Raw genomic sequence first — 25,625 nt, 5'->3', positions numbered from 1 at the left:
TACTGGAATGGGTGTACCTACTAGCTACTTTGGCCAGCTTTAGACATGATAGGAGAGAAGAAGCCTATTTGTCTCCTTGCAAAGGGCTTGCACTCATCGTAGTCCTCAGCCAACCATGAGGTCCTGCTCTTGCACAGAAGTGCAGGAGAAAAGGATGATCCCTTAATATTTGGAAATAGCAAACAGCCTTGTGTCTGTGCATACAAAGAGCAGAAAACCATGACTGGAGCATAGGGCTTCCTCCTTATCAAAGATGTTAGAGGCACGGAAATGACTTCTGCATACTGTAGATGGGTTTAGGACACTTAGAGGCACCTAGCTAAAGTCACATTTCTTTTGCTTATTTTCCTTGGACCAGCTTAATCACAGACATTTAAGTACCTAAACCCCATTCATACCAACAGGAGTTAGCAACCTGCCTGTCTCCAAGATCTAGAGTTTAATTTCATTTTTAAAGCTACATAAGCACTTAAGAGGAGCGTGCACAGGTGTCTGCCTTAGCTGCAGCAATTGTGGAGAACCCTTATCTTCTATTGTTCCCATTTCTGGCTGCCCTTGATGGAGACAAGTAGCTGAACTTCTTGAGACACTTAAGTCCACAGACCTGTGTAGGAGCCCAACGTTCAGTGACATTTGGAATTGTAAATGTTCAAGTCACTTCTGAAGATACCTTTTTTTTTTTTTTAATGTAGTAGGTGCTCTCTGAGCATCCATGAAAGCAATGGACATTTATCTGTTACAACAGTACTGTGACCCCTGAAAGATGCTTTATGCTAGGTCTTCAGTAGGATTGATCAGAGTCTCCTCTGGGACTGTACTACCAAAGAATATTTATGGCATGCATTCAACAATATTTGTTAAGCTAGGCTACAGCCAAGTAAAGCTGCGTTTAGAGGTACTTCTTGCTGCCTGTAAATGGCTGCAGCTCTTCGTATCAGTGAAGCTGGGTCACTTTATAGCAGCTAAGAGTACAGCCCTTGAATATTGCTGCCTGTCTATCACAGGCTGCTCTTGGCAAGTGACCTTCTTCTTTTGCCTCTTGGTCTAGACATTACAGTAGTGGAAACTGTCTTAATTTTAAGGAGCTCATTTTTCCACAGCAGATTTGGATGTAGCTTGCGTTTGACAAGAAACAGGACTGCTAAAGCTATAGTTTGCAGTCCTAGAAACACAAGTGCATAGCATGACAAAAATTGTGTATTTTTTTTCCTCTATAGGGATGAGGCCCATTCTCACCTTTCTGTTTTTGTGTTTGTTTTAAAAACACTTCATTCACAGTCAGAGTGAATTAGCCTGCCCGGAAAAGGAAGAGTAATAATGGATTTACTCTACAGGAATGCAGTCAGTACATCAGAAGCCCTTTCTTAAGCAGGCCTCATTCACAGCAAGGTTGAAATTTTTAGCAGGAGCAATACTGCGAATCATTTAGTGACAACAAATCTTAGGAAACACTGAAGAATCCTGGGAGTAAATCTCAATTCCTCCAATGAACATCCTGCTTATTTGGAGGGCAAGGGGAGGAAAATACAGACCATGAAAACTCAATTATTCCTTTCAAAGGAATTTTTTGATGCAGAGGGTTAAGTACAAGACAACTGGAAGTGTGTGCTCTGTTTAACATACAGCCTGCCATAGGTAGGGTCATGAATGCCCTTGTCCTATGGCTTTACATCCAGTTAAAATGCTTAGAGTAATAAACCAATCTTTACTGTTATAGAAGGGCCTAGTTTACAAGCAGATATCTTTTTTTTTTTCCTCTCTCTCTGCCTATATGGCTTTATCTGGTTTGCAGCCCGGAACTACACAAACCAAATCTCTCACACGATCAAGAACACAGTTAAAGTTATGTTTCAATCTGAGAATATGCATAGCGACTATAACTGGTTAAAATGCACCCAACACAGTCACCCTCTCCCTTCTCCAGGGGAAGGCTTCCCTAGAAAATGTCAGCTTGCCAAAAATCAAGCTGTTTTGGGAGGCTTGTTGACCTTTGCCCAGTGCCCTGTGTTATAGGGAAGACCCTGACCAGACCTGGCAAGCCTCATCTGATAGCCAAGGGCCTGCTGTCCTGGAAGCACATTGAATTTGCAGGCAGCTTGCTGCCTGTCCCCTTGCTAGCCTCCTGAGGGCTGGCAGGAACCTGGAAACAGGAGTTCCTCAGCAAGCTGGATTCTCAGGGCATCCCACATTGCGGCTGCTGTGTAGTATCCCAGATGGGTGACACTGAAGTGACAGAGGAGGGTGGCTTTCCCTTCTATGGAGAATTTTTAGGGGGAATAAGAACATGTCCCAATTCAGCTAAGTTCTAGATTTAAAAAATAAAAAAAAAAAATCATACTTTCCAAAGCTGAAGACATCAGACAGAAATAAGTTGGTGACAATATTGAGGTCCTATGTCTACACAGCTATGTTTTCTTGACAGTTGAGTTGTGATTGTTTCCCCAGAGCTGTACAGAAAAGCATTAAATTTGTGAGGAGGGGGTTCTTTTAAGGATAACTCTGAGAGAAGACTGCTCGCAAATGCCAGAAAACGGAAAACTGAGCACTCAAAACACACGTTTCAGGATTCTTTCTTTCTTTCCATCCTTTTTTTTTTTTTCTCCTTCTGCTCTGCTTCTTCAATTCTTAAGCATTCAACATCCGATCTTCTTTCATTAAGTTTCTAATTGCTTGCCTGAGGGAAAGAGGTTGGGTTTTCCATCTGCTTTTTTGATTTTGATGTACTGCGGTTTAATCACAGTGAGATCATATTTACTTTAAGGCTATTGTTTGCATGCTTTATTTTTTCCCTTTTTTTTTTCCCCCTGTTGATGTCACAGAAGGCAAACAGCCGTCAGACAGATTTGAAAAGACCTTTTAAAGTCATGGAACTAGATCACACCCTTCCTTGGGTGGGGGGAAAGGAAACTAGTTACGAGGGTAAAACATATACAGAAACTTTTGTGAGTTAGGTGTGGTGGAATTTCCCTAAATATTACTAGGTCTTGAAGGTAGGTCAGGGGATGTGGTTTGCATTCCCAGAAAGAGCAAAGAAAATGGTATTTCAGCACTCCTGTAAAACTCCAGAAACACAGAGGGCAGGGGAATAAGATCAGAATATATCATCAGTGGATCACTATTCTACTTCACTGTAAATATTACTGTCACAAACCCTGTGAGCCTTCTGTGATAGCTCCAAAGTGGGGTGGGTGGTCTGACAACACAGAAGCAGCATGAGTTAATCTCAGGGGTGTTCCCCAGGGCTGAACGAAAGAGCATTACCTCAGATACACCCTTTTTTTAGCATAGCTATGACCTGTTGCATCTCACTGCACAGACTCCAAACAGAAGGTTGCTATGTAGTAAAAGGGAGGTGCCACTTCTGTTAACCTCCCCCTACAAGCTCACCGAGCACATCAAAGGTTTTGTGCTATTTAAATGGTGTTTGTGACACAATACATCCATCCTTCACTGTATCAGAAACAGAAAGGGTAAATCAACTCCTTATTTAACATCTGACCTCAAATTATATTTCTGTGATTACATTTGTAATGCCCAGGAAAGCAGAGCAGCACCCCCACACCTCACATCCCCTCTAACTAAAATACAATAAAACCGGCCAAGCCAAAAACCAGAACTCAAGTGAGACACAAAAGAATATCATCCAAACAACCAAACAAAGCCTAGCTTATTGTCCTTCTAGCCAGTGTAAAGTTATTATTTCATTGCTCTTAATAGATACAGAGCCAGAAAACTTTCTTTTCAATTCACTTGTTTGAAGTGTCAGGCACAGCAATAAGCTGATGCACTCAGTGCGGAACAATGAAGTATTTTATTAACACAGGCCAAAGCTTCAGTTAGAATCTCTTGCTCTAACCTTCATTTTCACATTGTCCCTTTTTTACTTCCCCCACACCTTTCTACCCTCCTAATTCCTTCTTTTGGATTCATACATTTGGATTCCTTCCCAAGTTGCATGTTCACCACCGTGCCTCAGTTTCACAAAGTACTTTCCAGGCTGCCTACAAAAAAAAAATGGATAAACAGATATTTCCTATTTGCTTAAACTGGAACAGCTATGCTGAAACGAAAAATGTTCTCAGACCACAGAGCCTTCAGTCTCTCATGCGTTTACATTACATTTGAATCCCAGTCTTGGGTGAACTGATGGACCACATCAGCATCTTGAACAGGAGCATGAAGTGCCTGGGCCCTAGTTGGTCTGCTCGCTGTCTGCCTGCCACCCCTGATGGGTAGGGTATTGTGCCTGCAAAAACCGAGGGTGAATACATCCAGAGCATGACGGCCATAATGCCTACTTTGGCTTACCCAAGCGTGAACGAGTAAGGAGGGGACATTCCCATTTTTCATCCTTAATTTCTGCATAACTGGTCACACTACAAAAAAACCCACCCAAACATGCAGAACAAACTCTGCAGCTTAGGCCTCTCAGGCCAGACAGAGGGGCTGGGACAGCTTGGTGGAACACTGAAATAAGACACTTGCCTTTCTCCCCTGCAGACCCAAGGATTTCCACATCACAACCTCCAGATGGCTTGGCATACTTGAGCATAACTGACAGCCCCTGTTCCAGAGATGCTTGGGGCTAGACCACAAGGATACTTAGGGTGGATGAAGACCTGTCCTCCTTAGGGCTTTGCTTAGACTGTTACCTCACAGCTTACTCTCTCATTAGCTGTAAATCAGCCTTCCAAATCTGTACAGGGAAAACTGCCTTAATTTCCATCCAGCAGGACTTGTAATTATTTGCACTAGCAGCACTTGACCAGAAAAGCACCTGCACTAACAGAAAATTTATTTTTTTGGTGGAAGCAAGCAAGAGTGCCTAAAAAAGTAGAGTTGTGGACTCTGCTTGTAAGAGTCAACTGAAACATTACTATGCTGAGCATTTGCAACCAGGCTCCCTCTTTTGTCATGAGCTGTGACCTAAGGAAGTTCACAGCTGCCAGAGCCAGCAGGCAGACCTGAGATCTGAACTAGATGCTGAGGGCCTTTCAGAGTCATCTTGCTGAAGTTGTGGTAACTGCAACACCCTGGTAGCACAGTGAGCTCTTTCATACATGTTGCTGTAGCACTTCCTGCCTCCTCTGTGTAGCTATCGACTTAAGATAAAAAGTAAGCACCTGCACACAGCTTGTTGCTAGTGATTAGCTGTTACAGGTCTGCACACGCGTGCGGGCTGTTAAGGCCAAGCAGCAAGGCAGCATTTCACAGTCCGTTCCCCACATCAGTGCCCACAGCGATGTCTGAGAACATGGCAATGCAGCTTTGTGTGTGCTAAACACTGCGTTTGCTGTTCGCACTGCCTTCTTCCAGGTTTGAGGAGATCAGCAACAGACATTTTTCTTCAAGGCTGAATGTCTTATTCAGTGACCTCTGTCAACTTGTATTAAGTAGCCTTCATAAAAAGTTGCTTATTATAGATAGTCCTGTTACCTACTCTGCCTCGATAGTTTCTTTCCTTGCAAACACATGCACAATAAATTTGCTATTTCAGGGGCAGTGACAGTGAGAAACAGAGAAGAAGATGGAAGCTATAAAGCACCGGTGTTAAACTGTCCAATGACTCTTGCACTGAAGCCCTTGTGTCAGAAGGCACAACAAAGCCTGAACTTCCCTTTCTTCTACCAGTACCTGCTTGTAGTCAAAACTATTTCTGTTAAAATAAAACTCAACTCTTTACTGGATTTTCAGATCAGTTCTTGAATCTCACAGGCAAATCATTACTATTACAACCACAAGGGTATGTAAATGCTTAAGTTTACTTCAAAATGAATCACTGCTATTGCAAAGAAACCTAAAGCAGAAACAAGGGGTAATGAAAACCAAAAGGAAAGAGGGAAATCTCTATTAAAAATATGCGATGGATAATTAAATCCAACCAGAGTGAAGCTACTGGTTTGTGCATATATGCTCCTTTGGGGTGTCTCCCACCACCTTTCCTTCCTTTGTTCCTCTCTTCCTTCCTTCTCCTAAGCTAAACATAGAAGAGAAGCCATTTTGCATTTTAAGAAACAGTTCGTCCAATAATAGAAAAAAGGGTCCCACCCTTTTTCAGTTTAAGGGCAGAGGTGATTTCTCTGGTTCTGTTTTCACATAAACTCTACACATAGGAAGCAATATTTAAAAACAAGACAAAAGCAGAACAAAACAACATGCCCCACCAGCCAAGCACAGAGCTGGGATCGGTATCCACAAGCCTGTGTGCTCTGCAGCATCCTCGTATTGCACCTCTGAGGGTGGCGACTGAAATTCTTTGAATTTATGGTTGGTTGAACCTTTTCCTTGAGTGTTCATTCATCACAGAGCTGGCTGAGGAGTCAAGTCGGCAGCCCTGCACTAGGAGTTTGGCGCCACGACACTCAGCCCTTAAAGAGTCCATTGTATTTAATCTCATAGCATGTCATTTATTATTCCTGTGTTTGCTTCCATGGCTGTGGGCACCTCGCATGCTCTTGTTAACCACGTCACTGGATGTGTTTACTCTAGCAGAAAGACTAGAGGTTTCCACCACTCTAAGTCTTGCATCTTCCCTCTTCTACCACTCAGCCTCATCAACAAACAGCCTTTTCATCCTCCAAGCCACAAATTACAGTTTTCTATCAGTTCCCTTCACAGCAGGGAAGGCCAGCCAAAACATCATATTTTTCAAAGTATTTCCATGCATCTTTATTCAGCTACAGGCATGTTAACCATCAATTACAGTTGGTTAAGGAGAGAGGAGACACCTTCGACTGTTCCGTTATTGAAATCCATAAATGAGGTCTATCTGTCCTGTACTCCCTTCATCATCTGAGAAGAAAAATAGTTTACATAGTCTTTTTTTTTTTTTTTTTGTTTTTGCTTCAGGGTCTCCAGATAGAACAGCTGACAGCTTTCAGGGCAGCATCTTTTGCTCTTAGTCAGGTTTTACTAGGGCATGCATCCTGGATGCAAGAAAGACAAAAAACCAAGGTGTGCAGAAAATATGAATTACACCTTTCTGGGTTATATCTAATGGACTTGAAGCTGGCATTAAAGGAAAATTCAGATACAAGGTTCAAATCCCAGGTTCACTTTACCTAGAGAGAGCTTGAAAGCTTTACTTCTGTCTCAACCAATGTAGAAAGTTAGGACCACAGGCACTGTAATCTGCATTTAATCTGAGAGTATCCATTTCCATTTTAGTTCTTTTAGAGTTTCTGACACAAGGCATCAAAGTCTGCTGAGTCTTTTCCTGCAGCACGTTCCAGCTGAAATCCCCAGGCAGCGGTCATTAGGGTCAGGCTCCCTTTCACTTTGACCTGCTGATGACTGGGGTAGCACTTTATTTAACAGGAGACGGAAAAACTTATCTTTTTTTTTCCCCCCAATGATTTTACAGATGCTTTCCACTGCATGCAAGAGTCCAAGGTTAAGAGGAATTTAAGCATCTTGAGAACAAATGCTTTTTTTTTGTTTGTTTGTTTTGCCTGTGCAGAGTATTAACAAAGTGGAGGCCTGACCCTGGCTTCGACCTCCAAATATCCCAATATTACTAGCAAGGCTTGAGGATACAAATGCTGAACTGAATCTTTCCATTCAATGATTACTTGTAGAGAAGCACTCAAAGTACAGCTGCTGTAACACAGAGGGCTCAGGAGAATGGAGCTATATATAGACGATAGGTACTTACAGATTTTGAGGAGAGCACCACTGCACCTATCATGCAGTTAATTTAATTGGACTAAAGGAGAGCAACAGAGACTTCTGTCCTTAATCTTATTAAGAGAACATAGTAGCTGCCAGTATATTCATTTTACAAAGCACAGTTGATTTCTATGGCAAACCAAATTTTTTTCCCCCTGTCTAGGACCAGCTCATTTCTCCCCTGCCATTACAGAACCTGAATTTGTAGTTCTGAATCCGTTGCCCTCCTTTTTTCTCTTTGTATTAGAAATATAAAGGGATTTCTGTGCAACTTGTCAGTTGCCAAAACAAGTTCCAGGATAAGTTTCTCATCAGCCCTTTCTCTATTGCCAATTTATTTAGGAAATGGCCAAGGTCTTTTTAGTACTTAGTCACAAAAAAAAGGTCACTGCTGTGCCTTTGCCTTCTGATATCAGATGTTAGTGCTGCTTTGGTGCCTGTTTCACAGACAGATGAGGGACAGATCCATGCCTCTAAAAGTAAGTCCAATTAATTCCAGATAACCCTCCCCAGTCTCCGAGCTCATGACACCAATGAGAGGGAGTGTTGTGAGATGTGAGGCATGATGCCCACAGGATCCAAAGTTTATTTGAGTTTGTCATATCAATTGAGATAAGGCCCACAAGCGTTGATGAGTATCTTTGATCTACAGAGGGATGTGGACAGGCTGGAGCGATGGGCCGAGGTCAACTGTATGAGGTTCAACAAGGCTCAGTGCTGGGTCCTGCGCTTGGGTCACAACAGCCCCATGCAGTGCTACAGGCTTGGGGAAGAGTGGCTGGAAAGCTGCCTGGAGGAAAAGGACCTGGGGGTGTTGGTCAACAGCTGGGTGAACACAAGTCAGCAGTGTGCCCGGGTGGCCAAGATGGCCGACAGCATCCTGGCTTGTATCAGGAATGGTGTGGCCAGCAGGATTAGGGGAGTGATCATCCCCCTGTACTCGGCACTGGTGAGGCCACACCTCAAATACTGTGTTCAGTTTTGAGCCCCTCACTACGAGAAGGACATTGAGGTGCTGGAGCATGTCCAGAGAAGGGCAACGAAGCTGGTGAAGGGTCTAGAGAGCAAGTCTTATGAGGAGCGGCTGAGGGAACAAAGCTCATATTAAGAAATCCTGTGAAGGAAGACTGGAGTCAGGGAAATGCTCAAAACAACAGGTTTGCTTAGCAGGAACAGTGCCTATGGCGCTGGTAACAAGCAACAGGTTTAGTGTTTCTGGTCCCAGTGCTTGTTTGGAGGAATATTTTGCTTGCTTCGCTTCTCCATCAGTGACTGATGCTGGTGGCATGGCTCTGGGCTATTTAAAAGGCCTTGGGGAAGTTGCTGTGAAACAAGTGGCAACCCATTAGTATAGTTCACATGCTGGTGCCTGAGTTAACACTGACAACGAGAATCTGAAGCTGTTTGCAGCAAAGTTCTTGAAGCACATCCAGAAAGTATTAACGTGCTGCACACCAGGTGGTGAGAAGGTCACTGGGACAGAGATAATGAGCAACTGGAAAAAACTCACATGAGAACTTTTATCTGTTCTAATTCTACCACCATCCCAGCTTTGTTCTGAAAATTGCTGTGCTGTAGAAGCTAATCAGGCTTTTAAAAAACTTCTAATCACCAAAATATAAGAGAATAAGCATTTATCATTGATTTAGCCTGCTTGTTTTTGCCCCCTCCCTGTAATCTTCCTTCTTTAAACAACATTCTCTGCTAAAGCCTCCTTTAAAGAGTCAGTTGCACGGGCTGAGCTAGTCATGTTAGTAGATTTTGCCTGTGAAAGACACATTAGGAAGAAATACAGAAAGAGATTAACAGGAATATTCAGACTAGACGGGAGTTTTTCTTTTCTGAGCTGCTTGGGCTCAGCTGAGCAGCCAGGTCAACATGGCAAGAGCATAGATGTAGTGTGCAAGAAGACACCCCTGGTTTTCACCATGCTAAAGAACAGTTTTACAGTTCTGCCAAGGCACGGATGAAATTGCTCCCTGCTTTATCTCTCTTCACATTTCTTCATGTTATTGACTGATGAGCTGAGTAGACGTACATCAGAGAATGGTGGGCCCCAGTGCTGCTGTTTACATGGGAGTTCAAAATGGCAGTCCTGCTTTTCCAAGCCAAAGCTTAGTTTATACTGACCTCACTAATGATGCTGATGAAAGGCAAAGCCAGTGTTTCTCATACATTTGAGAACTGATCCCCCATTCAGAGAAGAGAAAACTGATGTCATGCATCCCATTTCAACACCATGTCTTGGGAAAAGCATATTCATCTACCTCTTACGTGACATCTGAGCTTCTCTGTATCTCCATCCACCAGTCAGCCCTTCATCAACCTCCTGGCCGCATGCTACACTTAAGAAGAGTTGAACTGAGCAAGGTTAAATGGAAGTCTACTGTCTTGATGAAGCACAGAGATGATGGGAAAGTGTCGATGTGTGTCAATGGGAAAAGATATAACAAGTGGGAGATTAAGAAAAGTTTTGATATGTCCAAGGAGGAGGATAAATGAGACAGATAAAACCACTAAATTGTACTTGACACTGTCCCTTTAACAGAGGGAAGGTAGATCTTCGCAGCAGCTGCATATCCTATCTTATAGAGGATTAGCACCATTTCAGTTTGTGTACTCCATCCAAATACTTTAGCTAGAACACTCCAGGTCCAGGGCTCCCTATATTTTTTCAAGTGCTTACAATTAGTTTATAACCGTCTCTGCTGACTGCCTTCACCAAAAAGCAGGCAGGCATGAACAATTGTTGCCAACGCATTTGGAAACATCACCAGAGCCAAGAAATTAAATGTTCACGGCCTTTGTGAGGGGGTCCAAGAATGTCTGCAGACAGCCTGCCTACTTTCCACTGAATACTTAAGCTTGGCCGATTATTCAGAACTGGATGTGCTGTACAGGCCTGCAAAGAAAGAGGGAAGGGAGCTGGTTCAATCCATGAGAGGAGACAGCACTTGTTAGTAATGCATCTGTACCTCACAGACCACAATCTTACATTGACTCGGCGTTGACTTAAAACTTCTTAGCAGAGGTACTGCTGATAGCACAGCCACAACAAAAATGGAGGTCAGGGCAAGCTGCCTGGAACACTACGCAAATGCTTGTGAGTAGTCCTGTGTAAAGTTCCTTATGTTAGCATTACTGCTCCACTTGACATAATCAAACAAAATGCATACGAGAATGCTTAAATTATGTTGACACAGGTCAAAGACACTCCTTGACTGCCCTTAGACTCCTCCCAAGTTACATATGGACACACTCTATGGTAATATTTGGTACCTAAATTCTTACGCTCTTTGACCTAAGGACATGTAGATTGGTATAGCTTTCCCAATGGCAAAGGCATGACTCTAGCTGGGGTCACTGGGCACATTATTTTAAAATAATAATAATATCTTCAAGAGCTTTCTACAGAGAATAGGACTCTGACTAACCTTGTCCTTTGGTTTCTTTGTGATTGGTGGGGTGGGTTTTTTTTGGTGTGTGTTTTGTTTTGTTATTGTTGGTTTTGGGCTTTGGAGCAGCAGGGAGGGAAAGAAGCTTTGTACCTATTAAGCTAGTGCTATGCTGTGCTGTACCACCACAGAGACACAGAGCTATGTACAAACACAAGCATCATAGTCTAGAAACAGTGACATTTTGTCAATTTGTATTTGAGGCCAGTTTTTCCTCACCAAGTGGTCTACAAATACCTGACTAAAGAGCCTGCAGTTGGCAGCTAAGAAAAGCCAGCCCTCTATCTTTACACTAATGGGATCTGCACCTCTACTGGAAAGTCTTTTGGGACTCTGCAAATATTTTCAAACGCTTTTAGAACTGCTCTGGATTATGTCCCTAAGTCTTGTTCAAATTTTATTTTAAACGTCAACTAGCTAGCTGTAGCAGTACACAGAACACATTAATAGGGAAATCAACATCAAGAGATGAAGGTACAAGCCCCCAGTCACATGAAGAGCATCTCAATGCCAAGAGCAGAACTCTCCTGACTTCTGTCCAGGTGACTAGACCACATAAGGAGCTTCTATCTGACCTACTATTACTGGAAAAGTTCTCACTGGCAGTGTTGCTAATGCACAACGCTCTCATTTCTCCAAAGTGGGACAGAGGAATCCTGTGCTACATTATTTTCTGTTATTTTGATTTCCTGCACACTTTTTCAAATTCAGTTCTTATTTCTCTCCACCCAGAACGTGCTTGAAGTTTTAGAAAAATTCTGGCTTGTTTGTTCATTTGTTTTTCTTGCCCTTCTTTCTCTACAGAATCTTATGGCAAGAGCCCTGTATGATAACGTCCCTGAATGCGCAGAAGAGTTGGCCTTCCGCAAAGGAGACATCTTGACGGTGATAGAACAGAACACCAAAGGTCTTGAAGGATGGTGGCTCTGCTCCTTACATGGCCGGCAAGGCATCGTTCCAGGCAACCGTGTGAAACTCCTGATAGGTCCAGTGGTACATGACAATCCCTCTGGCCAGGATATGTCCAATTCAGGATTGATGCATCAATCCTTCAACCAGCAAAAGATCTACCAAGTGCCAAGCTCTCATGCCTCAGCACGGGACCCTGTCTACCAAGTGCCACCTTCCCATCTGAATCAGGGAATTTACCAAATACCCACTGGTCACGGTCTGGTGGGACAAGATATTTACCAGGTGCCACCCTCCATGCAGAGAAGTATTGACGGTCCAGCTTTGATTAACAAGGTGTGTGTGTTTGCTTTCATGTCATAGCTCCAAAGCAGGTCACTTGTGCTGACCACCAATGAAGCGGTTAATGTCTAGTGATAGCCTGTGGACTTATATATATATTTACCTTTCCTATATCTTAACTATGTAAAGTTACAGCAGTAACTTTACTGCTGCAGGAGGAAAGGAAAGGGCCAGTTCTTAACAGCTTGCTTAATTCGCTACTGAGATACACAGTAGAGCACTTTGGAGCTGCGCTACCACAGCTGCTAGAAGTGGGGGGAAGTATGTGATCTTGTGTCCTCACAGTCTCCCCAGGGAGGCTGCAGCACATCTGGCCTATGGCACTCTTGCATTACACGCTCAAAAGAGAGCTGCTGCGGTAAGATTAACTCTCCCACAAATTAATGAACAGTTACATCATCTACCCAAGTAATTTTTGTTTAATTAAAAATGATGTACTGCCTTGCTGCAGAAGTCCCAATGGGTCTAAACTACAAAGAGAAAGCAATGATTAATGAGACAAGGCCCATACTTGGAAGAGCGAGGGGCAGGAGGATGATGATAATGAGGGATATTTTAATGCCCAACCTAGAGTTTATAAGGGTGCACTTGATGTTTATCTACAGCTAAATTTCTTGATTGAAAGTGGGAGCTGCAACAGCTCCGTGACACAGTCATTACTGCAGCAGCTGAGATCTCTCAAAGCTCCAGTGAGAGGTGTTGCATTATGTGGGTTCCCCCCTTATTCCTGCTGTCACCCTCAAGCTCTCCCCAGCTCCTGACACTCCCTCATTTTACCTTCACAGGGTACTTGCCAGGCACCCTGGTGGCACACAGCACCTTGGTGGCTGAAAAGGGTTAGGGACAGTACCTGAGGGAGGAAGGAGAGTCTCCTGGCCTTCAGACCCATTACTGCCAAGCCAGAGACGTTCCTACAGTCCCTCCATTCCCAGCTCAACAGATCCAGCTATTAGCATCCTCCCTCCCTTTAGAGCTTAAAGCATGGCATTTATATCGGAGTTATGTGAGCAGATGATGTCTGTCAGGAAGTTTCTGACTGGTTTAAACTTTCATCTCCTAATTTAAATTCACAAGTTCTGGGTTTTTCCCCCCTGCATCACCCCCAACTCAGCCTTCATATCAGGCCTTTGGAAGACATAGTCTAATGCTTTTATTTCCTTGTTATAATTTAATTTTCCTTGATAAGAATAAATGGATTTTTTCCTTCTGAGCAAGAGAAAAATATCTGTGAAATCCTTCCAAGTCAAGTTATAAAGAGGTTTGTTTGCTCAGCTTTTCCACAATTATGCTTTGTAGGGTATGCAGGAAGATAAAATGAGAAAATTGTACTTGCTGCACAGGTAGTGATAGGATCTTTGCTGGAGCAATTATGTGAGTTTTCTTGAGAAATCTCACATCTTTTCTTTCCTTTCCTTCTTTCCCTATAAACTAGATATAGTGAAATCTTTTTTGGGGCAGTATAGTTTACCTATACACAGTAGCATTTAGATACCCTCCAAAGTAGTTGGTGATCACCTGGTAAATAGCCTATTGATGGGACAGCACAGGAGAGATCACATTTTAGTGTGTGTCTGCATGAAACATTGCAGCATTATGCAGAGACGCCTCAGCTGGCCAGCTTGGGCCACAGGAGATGCACCATACTCCAGAGCTGCACTGAAGTCTGTTGGGAAGCCCAAGGTATTAGCTTAGAATTAGTGCTGTGTACTTTAATTTTAGGACCTGACCTGCCTAAAGGACTATTAGTATAGTTTACTTAGCGTAATGCAAACGCGTGTGTTCTGCCTGAAAGGAAGAAAAATTCTCCAACTGCATGCAAAGTCTCTTCTCCCTCCTCCTGCCCTCTCCAGCTCCACTGAAACTAATAGGACGTTCTGCAGGGACTGTGTTAAAATCCTAGATACACTGAGAAAATTAAAACAAAGATTTCAGTTAAATGCAAACTTCTTGTTGAAATGCAAAAATCAGAGGTGCTAAAGCACCCGTTTTCTCCAAGTTTCTGCCTAGAAATTTTTCAGCAAGTTTGAACATGCATTTTTCTGAATTCGAGTCACCTTCTTTAGCAAATTAAGACCATTTATTTGGCTGACTTCTAATTTGTCTCACTTAATTTCTTGCAACCTATCAAAGGTCAGTTACACTGCATAAGAACAAGTGGCTATGCTGCCGACTGTAGAATAAACTAAACACGCATTTATAAAGCATTTTACCCTCAGCAAAGTAGCTACCAACCTCCTTAGCGCTAACCAATTCTTCTTACTTAGGAAAGGATCACTTTAATCCTGACTTTAAATTTATTTAGCCTAAGACCCCCGAGACTCAGTATTTACTGTGTGTTAGTGGCAGGCTTATGGGATTGCAAACCTCATGCTTTGATCAGAGGCAGACACGTCTCTAGTCCCTTGGAATTGCTCAGTTCTACACTAAAAAGAGCCCATTGGGATTGGAACCGTGGCAGACGAGAGAGAACTGTAGGGTATTTAGTAAGGGATGAGCCCGAGGTGAAACCTACTCTATTCTTTAGCACCCTAACCTTGCAAAACTGCTTTTTTACTGCTACAGCTGCAACTATCTCCCAATGCCTTTGTGAAAGAAAAGCGTAATTAAGTGGAAGCACTTCAGCACTTCTCCTTTGTCTAAGGAAATGGGTTGTCCTCCAAATCCTCCTCCTCCTCTAGGGATCAATAACAACAATCCTTAGTATTAAGGAAAGCTGGAAATCTTGAGCATTTGATTTTGAAACAATCTTTGCTCCAACTTCCAAAATGATGAATCTCTTTTCTCTGACTTAAGCCATTGGGGCAGACGTCATAAGTGAGCCACTGCCTTCTTCCATCAGCAGAAACTGGTGGGTAGCAAGAGAAGACCATGTCCTCTAGACACCATTCTAAGCAGGACCAGCAGCAGCTTCTATCCTATCCATTTCTGTGCACATTTGCCCATTTTCTTTGTGCAAATGTGTGGTTTGGCTGCTGTACAAGTTTTACAGGCAAAGCTTAGGAACCGCTGTCAGGCAGGAATTGTCTAGCCTCAAGCAACAGTAAATCAACAGCAGGCATGTTATAAAGCTGTGCTGAGGTAACGCATCTCGTTAGCCAGAAAAGCAAAGCAAGTTAAAAAGGAGTCCTGAGGCAGGTAATTTTAATGATAAATTTAATGATCCTGGCCAAGCTAGTTGTTGACAACTGAGCTGTATCGGCTCCTTCTATCAAATAAAAATACCACCTTCTAAAACTCACCCTACAAGTAACAGAGATAATGAGGGATGGTTTAAAATTAGCCTTGGTTAGCCCCAAGCTTTTATAACTGTGCTGCAAGTTTAGTCACAAAATGGTTACACCCTTAAGTGTGAAAAGTATCTGAGGAACATAAAGATACAAAAGCTGTATCTTAGAATTTATTCCTTCTTTCTGTGCTCTGCCTTCAAATTTACTCTCTTTCGCTGCAACCAGCAAAGAGAAGGAATCTTCAGACAAATCTGACATTCAGGAAGCCTGAGGTTTATCCTTGCCACAGACTTCTGCATAGTCTTGAGTGGTGTTTTTGCCCTTCAGCAATCTCATCTGCAAAATATGTGGGGGTAGTTATGAGGGAACTCATCCTGTGCAGGCTGCTTTGAGAAAACATCCTTTGGGAAAGGTGCTATCAAAGCACAAAGTCTCTTTTCCCTCTGTGATTAATCATTAGTTCACACATGAGTTTTAAACTAGGGAAAGCAGCATGTAAAAACAACTCACCACCATAATTTAAATACTCTTTTTCTGGTTCAGTGTTTCCCCTAATGGATCTGTTGTGCCATTCCTGCCATCCTGAAAATAGCATTGGCTAAAAAATTTAAGGGAAACGTTTCCTTGTTGGAAAACAGTTTTGACAAATTCTGAAAGCTTTCTGTAGGAACCAGTAGCTTTCAGGAGAATTTTTGATCAAGGGAAATCAGCACAAAACAGAATATGAGGCTGATGCACCACAGCTGTTCAACAAGGGAAGAGGCTGCACTGCAGGGGTTGCCAGCCCTGAACTACAGCTCCCACAAGGCGCGGACTAACTCAGGCAAATAGAGATTGATGCCAACTTGGAACATGTCAGCTTTTTTGTTTGTTGATCTGTTTGAACTAGAACTTTACAGTTCAGGAAACACTCGGATTTATCTATCTTTTAAAAATGGATAAAGCAGAATAGGGAAGGAACTCATATTCACACAAGAACATCCCTGGCCTATTTCCAAGTATAAACATGCCCTTGACAGATCAAGGGTTTCATGCCCCGTCGTCCTGCAATCTCCACCTTTTTCAAGAGTTCACTGCCTTTAGCTGTGGCTTACCCAAACCTCCTGCTACGGGAATGGACGTTGTTCCCTGATCTTTACTTACGTTAGAGTCATGTTGGTTGAATCCATGAGAAAGTAGAAACACCACCCCACAAGCAGCACCACCCTGACAGTTCTGGCACAGACTTCAGTAGCAGAAGCCAGTTAACCATGTTTAATTGGAAGGAGAAACGTCATAACAAGTACTGTCTTAGCTGGGAAGAAACAAGCGGCTGCATACAGTGTTTGTTGCTTTGAGCGACCCGGTCTAGTGGAGGGCATCCCTGCCTATGGCGGGGGTTTGGAACTAGATGATCTTTAAGGTCCCTTCCAACACAAACCATTCTATGAAATAAGCCTGCCTTTGCATTATTATCTTTTTTCTTGCCTATTTTCACATTTATGAAATAAGGAGAGACATACATTAAACATAGTAAAGAGTTGCGTGGCAGATACATTTTGTCATCAAAAAAGAATGGGAGCATATCTAGTATTTCATAGGTTGTTGGCAAAATGTATTTACATTCCAAGGTAGAACAATGTCCCCATTTACCCTCAAGTCTGAAATGCCACAGCTTCCTATGATATCATTTACTTAAGTAGCCTAAGCAGTCATCTTATAGTCTCTCTTTCCTTCTGCTTTCACATGAAAAATTCTACTTTGGGAATTTGTATCCTTTGTAACAAAACATTGCTTCAGTATTAAGAGTGCTGAACGCACAGCAAACGCGCTGAGTGCAGCAGCAATGGTAACACATACCTCAACACTCAGTGCTCTGTTTCATGAGGCACACTTTAAAGGATGACATTCCCTCAAATTAAATGAAAACTCAGCAGTTAAAAACAGCATGCAGCCTTTTCCTCAGACTCAGGAGTTTCGCTTGTAACTTTCCATGTGACATTAATAGGAGAAAAGCCATTTTACCAATATAAAGCCTGTGCAGTTAATCTATCCTCAGCGGTCTCCATGAAAACCACGTAGTGAAGAAACCCTCATCCGCAAGTCAGAGTAAGCAGTAGTTAGTCACCGATGTGATTTGTAGAGAAGTATTTTAAGAAAAAGACTGCATTTTATTAGGCTGAGCAAACATATGACCTCAACATTACTCCTTGTTTCTCCCTAAGCACAGGGCTCTCTTTAATCAGTTCTATTTGTAGACTAGAGGCATGCATTTTTTCCCTATAGTATCAGAAAGAAAGGCCAGTCCTGCAATCTCATCCAACAACTGAGGTCCCCAGGGACACAAATTTGCCTAGACAGGCAGAAGTGCAGAATCAAATCTTAGCTAAAATAATAATAAAAAGAAAAATGAAAGCTTAAGGTTTCTAAACACCAAGAAGGAGCCCCAACTGGACCTTTGATTAGTGTGTTTTCAGATGTAATCAAACACTAATTTTGGGTAATCTAAATTTCCCTGTAAGTACTAAAATCTAAGCACAGCAGCAGAGCATTTTACAAAATGGCAAGTGAAAAACTGATTATTCAAAAGGTGAATCTCATGATAAGGAGGAAGTGTGGTTTCTGGAGATAGGAAATAGATAGATGAAGACGGGTTGCTGACAGTCAGAAAACATAGTTCTATTGATATCTAAAGGCTTTACAGGCATTTGATGATTTTGTAGATGTTTTGTTTTGGAGGAAAACTGACTTGCATCAGAATATCATCATTCCAGAAGTCTGGCATGAAACATTTCCATTTTTCTTTTTTAATTAGCAGTGGTAATACTGATTTAAGTATTTATCATGAGCAAGATACCAAAATGCTAAGGTGCTGAGTTTCACCACACTCTTCTCATTAATCAAAACTCTAGCTCAAATTTAATCACAGGGTTCCACAGAAAGCTTTATCAGATACGTGTATTTCTCCACTAGAAGTATTTATCACACGATAATTTGGGGATTTTGTTTCTCCATAAGATCCATCCACAGACATTTATTTCAGAATGCACGCCTGTTCTATCACCAGTACTGTAACGCAGTAAGTCTTTAGCCCTCTTGGCCAACACATGCCAAAACAGTGATGTCACTATCTGTCTAAAAATGAGTAATTGTCCAATACTCTCACTATGAGTTTTACCAGTGCCATCCCATGACAAGTATCCTCTTTCATGCTTCTCTTAAAAATGCTGAGAATTTAATAACAACAGGTATGTTTTGCTCATCTGTCTCATTCTCTTCCTCCCAAAAATGGGACATCCTCAAAAGTGATGGCTTGACTCTTTTTAATCACATTTTTGTAAGCAAGAATGACTCCATCGGAAGCTAGGAAATACCCCTTCCCAGTTAGCTTTGCAACTCAAGGCCAGCCAGCACTAAGCCTGTTCCACTGAGGCAAGCAGAAAAGTTGCTCATAACATAACTGGCAGAAAACTCTAGAGTTGACACAAGAGACAGCCGGAGCTTTTTTTTGTGCCTTGTAGCGCTCATTCAGTAAGGTCTGGAGAGAGACAGACCTTTGTATCTGCATTTAGTTTGTGATCATGAACACCAGCAGCAAGCAAAAATTCAACACCATAATCCAAAGCTACAGCTGTTGCAAGTCAACACCATTCCACTACACCTGATACAGCCCTGTAATTGTATGCTAATCCGAGCTTAGGTCATTTATGTAACTCCATAGATTAAAAAAAAAAAAAGTTGTTTGGAAAGAAAATAAGCCTGCACTTCAGGTTTAGGAAAAACAAAAAACTGAAAAATAGTGTAATGAACTTGCTTTTGTGTGCTGGTTAATAGCAAAAAGTCACACCAGAAGTTAAAAAGTCAGGATTAGGCTAGTTTGAAAGCAGTTGGCTACACCTGTATCACCAACAGTTGACGGTTTGAATCAAGGCCAGCACATCATTTCACACTTTTTATTTTAAATTGGTTTCACAACTTCTGCTCTACATCTTCAAAACTCACAACCTAAAACTTGCATAAATTTGACTGAAATAATATGACCTCAGAAGGAGAAGAGTAACACCCATTTTCATTACTAGTCGTTATTTGCATTACAATACCATTGGGGCATTTTTTAAGACTGAGCATCTACTGGTGAGGCACTTCATAGCCACACTTAAAAGTTTCTGCTTAAATCCCTTAGCCTGCAAAGTTAAGCATTTTTAATTTAACACACTGTAAGTGAGTGACATCTGGCATGCTTTAGCCCTGACTACATATACAGTTAGAGCAAAAAAGCAGATCTTCATAGGTATTGGTCTTGAACAGCAAATGGACGTAAAGCGTATGAGAAAATAAACAGGTATTTTGAAGATGGAAGCAACATCAAGAAATAAATCAGTCTGTATTAGGGTAGTATTTGTCATGTATTCTTATCTTCACAGATCTGAATCTTACTTCTCAGAAAATTCACGGGGGAACACCTCATCAAGACAAGCAGCAGTATCACTATGTGTGTTAATACCACATTTCTTTCCGCTACACAGTAGCTAGAACTGATAACTCGCTCAGCCCAGGAAAAAAATACAGTCATTTCTGTTGATTTTCTTTTACCTTCCAGAAACCTTGGGGCTTATAGCACTGAGAAACCAACTCATAGTTGCAGCACAAGCCTGGTGTATTAGAAGAAATGCTTCTATAGTCTTCCTCCCCTCTTTCAGCTTGTGAGCTTTGATCAAAAGCTCCCCAATGGTTCAGTCTTGGCAGAAAATACTCTACTAGAACATTTTATAGTGACCCAGTGTTCATACATTATTTATTTTAAAACAAAATATTATGATTTTATAATCCTAAGGCCTATAGCAACTTACAAAACCAAACATTTATTAAGAGCAAGTATCCTTAGCACATGTGAGAATGAAACCCCAACCTTTACTCACTGACAGCTAGGAAACACCTTGTATATCATTGTATATAGCAAATAAGTAAGTCAGGGCTATTGCTTCATAAAAACCACTTTTGCTCTTTTTGCAGCAGACAGTATTGAGTGATACAATGGGTATTACTGTCAGGAAATTAATTATCAGTCACTGGAAATCCTGATGCAGTTTACAAGAGACAGGCGAGGAAACACTATGTACTTTCCATAAAAAGGGCAGAGTTTTAGCCAGGTTTTTTCAAATACCCAGATTACTTTAGAGACTCTTTTCTTTAATACAACCTTCTTGCAGTTCAACTTAGCCACAGAACCCTTCCCAAGGGAAAACAACCAAACAAACAACATTTAAGGAGACACACCTGGCTTCCTTAAGTACATGCAGCAGAACAGAAAGAAGGGCTAAGAGACAGCTCATTGCCTGATCCAGCATGGTTCAATGGCTCCTGCCACTGACTTCCAAAGGACTAGGAGTTCAAGAGAGGAGGGATTAGGGATTTTCCCCTAATTCTCTCTCTTACAATTTCCCCATGTTCTTTTTGGCTATTTTATTCTCCTTACAAGCCTAAGGGAGCCCAGGTAGCTGTTACATATACACCTAAGAGGAATTTTAACAACTAGAGTTTTGTATTAAATTTACAGAAATACTTTATGACAGAAAACAAACATGCTTTTTTACTTACATTTATGATTCATTTTTCCTCTATCCAAGCTTTATAACAGCCCCATTTTATGCACCACCACTTAGCCTCTTCCAAAGCAAGACTCTGCCTAGGCTCTGCAGCTGATTTTAATAGACAGAGAACTGACAGCTGAGATTAGCAGCAGTTGATGGCAGTAGCTCATCAACTGCTGAGACTTACCCATGGGGTGGAGAGCATCATGGGAGGGAACATATTTTAATACCATTCTTCATCCATATTTAAAATAAATATATAAAATTTACTTCACATGCCTCTTCTTTTCTACCTCTGAAAAGCACTGATCTATTTTAGAAGCAGTCAGTGGGGTTAAGAGGCCCTACTGGGAAATAGCAGACTGCCCTTTTCAGCTCTCCTGCCTATGTCCTGAGGCAAGGTGTTGCAGAAGTGGAACGTACCTCTGCTGCAGTTCTCTCACCTGTAAAACTTGGTGAAGCTTGTTTCACATCATGCTGCTTATCAGGCATTGCTGTTCATGGGAACAGGCTGAATTCTGCCTTCCACACTACTGCTGTGAATTTAAAGTAATTAAATCGGTAGGTTGATTCACCCTTTGTCCTTGTTAAACAATGTAAAACACAGTGTTGTGCATCTGCCATAAGCACAAAAACTGTCTTGTTGCTGCCTTAGTTAGGAATGTTCTCTGTTGCAGCGTAACATCCATTTTAATCCTAGAAGAAATAGAATGGATTTTTTCCCCTTATATTTAAGGAAGAGGGATTTAATGAACCACAGGACTGAATATTTTGCAAAGTACATGCACATTCAGCTCCTTTTCCTGGTTAGGAACATGCCAGTGGCATAGAAAAGACCCAAGTAATTGCTTTTGGAAGAGCATGGTCTTCAGCAAGAACAGAACAAACTTTCTGCTCAATTGTCTTTGTTTTGCAGTGCTGAAAGTTTGAAGTAGGCTCATTACATATTTCACCAGAGCCAAACCTGGTCCCCGTTAGTTGTTCTGCATGGATTAAGTGGTTAACAATGTTTTGAGAATGCTGGGCTAGATAGTTTGTGGGAACACCATCTGTTTCCTTTAACGTGTAAACAAAGAAAATTGGTGGTTTGAAATGCAGGATTATTTAAACTCAGATGACCACAGGCATTCTTAAAAAAGAAGAGGTAAAAGGAAAAAGAATCCTTATGAGGGCAGAAGTTCAGTGAAATAAATTCTTAAGTACCAGAGGGGGCTGCTCTCCCTGTTCCAGAAAGGGAACTTTTCTTTTGCAGCCACCTCCTTCCTTCTGAAGTCCATCTTCAAAACTAAACTGCCATCAGACATTCAACCCCACAAAAAATGGTTCAACCATGTGTTGAAAGAGCTGAGCATTCCACTCAGAAGCAGCAAATTCAATTAATAAATTTATGGGTGAATACCTGAAATGAAAAGTTACTTCTAAAAATACTGGGTTTGGTAGGTTTCTTACTTCACCTACCCAGCTACCTCCCTCTCCCTCATATAGAAGCAGCAGTGCGACCACATGTCCTGGCTTCCCACCTGAGGTCATGTCTTGAGGACACGAGAGTCAGAACAAATGCTCCACATTTTCACTTTGTCAAGTAGCGTGGGTATTCTCTTAATTACTGTTACAAAGCGTTTGCTCAAGATGTGTTTTGGTGACGAGCTGCTTCTGTTCTGAATTGACTAGGAACAAGCAGTCCAGAGGCACATTAAACCTAATGAAAAGCGTTGGAAGGGAAGAGGAGTGGAGGTACAACAGGAAACGTTCTTGTACTCGGTGCAGACCAGATCAGCTCTTGAGGAGGATTTTATGATGAAATCGCTCAAAGCATGTTGTTACTGGATAATAATCCTCCACACAGGAAAATATACCTGAGTCACTGGGAGGAAAAAAAGTTGTCTTTCATGTTATCAACAAACCTTGGCTGTTGCTGGGTGTTGCTGGATTTCTTAAAGTCATATTTTCTGTCTTTCATATAGCTATTTCAGAAGCCTAAAAAGGAGCAGACAGAAAAGCCTCTGATGCATTTTTATTTGGAAAATAAATGCCACCTTAATTAGAGTGCACTGCTGAGCACAGGCCTGCAGGTAGCTCAGGTCTTCTGCCCACAGTCACCCGTGTAGGCAGGCTGTCCTCATCAATACCCAGAATCAGGCACTTGGTGGGTTAACCTCTCACTTCCTTTGACAACAGCAGGTAGCACCCAGAGGAGGTGTTTGTTTCACCCCCCAAAAAAGGAGTGACCCTGCTTGACCACTATGTTGGGTCAGGCAAGCCTGGGAAAGAGTGAAAGTGTCAAAATACGTGATAAAAAAAGTCTTGCAGCCCTGAGTGAAACCAGCTTCCTTCATCTGACCGGTCTAGCTTTAATGTAGTTATTTAAGATTGTATCACAGCACAGTAAGTAAAAACAGCAGCTTTGTAGTAGTGTAAGCTTTTTGTATAGCATCTGGTATGTCAGCCTTTTCTGAAAAACAGGAAGAGTCTCTAAGGATGAGCTACAAGGATGACTGCAGCTGCATGATCCTCCTGTGTGCAGAGCGAGGGACGATCTCTCTGTGAATACTAGGCACCAGCACAGCTTCTCTTCCGCGTACGTTCCAGGCTTGGTGGTGTAAGGGTATCATCTGCTTTGCCACTGGGGCTTCTATTTTTCAAAAGCAAAGTATCATGTTTACCTATGACAACAAGAGCGAGTGGTTTTACTTGCACATGCCTTATTACCTGTGCTGCTTGCATCAGCTCCCTTTTTTATATTAGAGGCCTGTGACTTCTCTTTGAGTTTGCTCATGGAAATTCATTCTCTGAGCAAGGAGAGAGTAGCGGTGTCAATGTATCCTGAGTGACTTTAGGCGTGAGATGGGTAGGACAGTTACATGAGCCTGCGTAAAGGGGCTTCTCGGAAGTGTCGTGCAAACCTTGGAGAACTGAGGTGCCATAAAGCTTCTACAGAGGTGCTGTACATCTCCTCCATGGGCAGGACTGTAAGGAGCATCGCACATCTGAGGTCTGGAGAAGATCTGGTCAAATTTGACTCCTCACCTGGACCGAGGATAGAGTTCAGCTTCTGGAGTAGACCGCAGCTGAGCAAGAGGTTATAAAAATTTCAGACTGAGGGACGGATATCTGCCATTTTGGAGCCTGACGCAGCCTGGCTCCCAGCCTCGTCCTGCTAGGCAACAGCCAGCAGGTAAAGCAGAGCCGAACTGCAGCAGTGCACTGGTCCTCCCCGCTTCCAGGGCTGGCGTGGGCCTTACAGCTGCCCACCACGAGCAGTCTGGGGTGTTTTTGCTTTAGGATGGTTGAGCAGTTTCCCAGCATGTTGGTAAGCAACCAAGGGTGCCACAGTGTTCACAGTAGCAGAAGGGTTTGTGGAAACGGGTGACCCAGGAAACAGCCCTTTGTTTTTACTATGTATTGTCTGTTCTCCCAGAGGATCATTTTTAAACACTCGGTGACTCATTATTGAAGTAACGCCGTGGTTGTAATTTTGAAGCCTCTGGAAGGAAACTCTGAGTAAACATTGCTTAAAAGCAAATCCTTCTGTTCCTGACTTGGGTGGAAAGCATTTGACTGGCAGCACTCAACTGAAAAAAAAAAAAGAGATGCAAAAACCACACAGCAAACTGTACTGGTCTGATGACTAGCCCTCACTGGCAGAAAAAGCATGAGGAAGCGATGCTGATACAAGTTAGAAGTTTCTCAGGCAAACAAAATAATCCCAGTATTACATGAGAGTGGCCTGGGAGGGATAATGTCTGGAGTGATCCATTATGGGAAGCTTCCAGTAACTTAAAGGAAAACTTTCTTAAAAGTTTTGTCTGTAGATACCATTTACAATGCAGTAGATGACTCCGGGGGAGAGGAATGGTCTGTCATAAATTCAATACAATTTTAGATTCTTTTTAAAAAAACTCTTACATATGTAAGCCCTATTAACCCCACATCCAATTCAACAGGAGTTTACTTGTGGGCAGCGAACTGACCCAGCGCTCTGGAGGCCTCATCGCTTCCAGTTCCTGTCCTCTGATACTTATTCAAGGAAAAGCAGCTGCAAAAACTGCTGTCTTCCCTTCCCTGCCAGGCCTGGATGTTCCTCCCTCACCTAAGGCACACGCAGCCATTGCAGTGGCTGGCGCTCCCAGGCGCACTGCCTTGGGCTTCTCACACTGAACCAGACCTGTGCACTGGTATGGCAGTCACCTCAGGGGGAAAATCCAGTGACTGTTTGATGGTACACGGGCCAGAGATTACTCAGCAATACTTGGGCAGCAAGTAAAACGAAAAGCCTGTGTGGTTAACGTAGCAGAGAGGAGGTAGCAGGTTAGCATCAGGGACTTCCCCTGCAGACCTCAGTCAAGTAAAACTCACTGTGAAATTTGGCCAGGATGCGAGGATTCCTCACAGCAAAAACTGTTATGGGATCTTTACTGAGCGCTTGGACAGAAACTCTGTTGTACATCTTGCCT

At 42.4% G+C, this 25,625-nt stretch overlaps 1 protein-coding gene across 2 annotated transcripts in view; it reads left to right on the top strand.

Moving 5' to 3' along the window:
- Positions 1 to 25,625, top strand: part of NEDD9 (neural precursor cell expressed, developmentally down-regulated 9) — a 104,884-nt gene that overhangs the window by 70,714 nt on the left and 8,545 nt on the right. For both annotated transcript variants that reach the window (XM_054817946.1, XM_054817945.1), the window contains one exon: positions 11,928 to 12,368. In XM_054817946.1, coding sequence (XP_054673921.1) covers positions 11,928 to 12,368 — 441 coding nt within the window. The remainder of the gene's footprint in view (positions 1 to 11,927; positions 12,369 to 25,625) is intronic.

Source organism: Grus americana, chromosome 2, assembly GCF_028858705.1.
Source record: "Grus americana isolate bGruAme1 chromosome 2, bGruAme1.mat, whole genome shotgun sequence".
In the NCBI taxonomy this organism is placed as follows: domain Eukaryota; kingdom Metazoa; phylum Chordata; class Aves; order Gruiformes; family Gruidae; genus Grus; species Grus americana.
The sequence above is the reverse complement of the archived record's forward strand: the minus strand, read 5'-3'. Positions and strand labels throughout refer to the sequence as shown.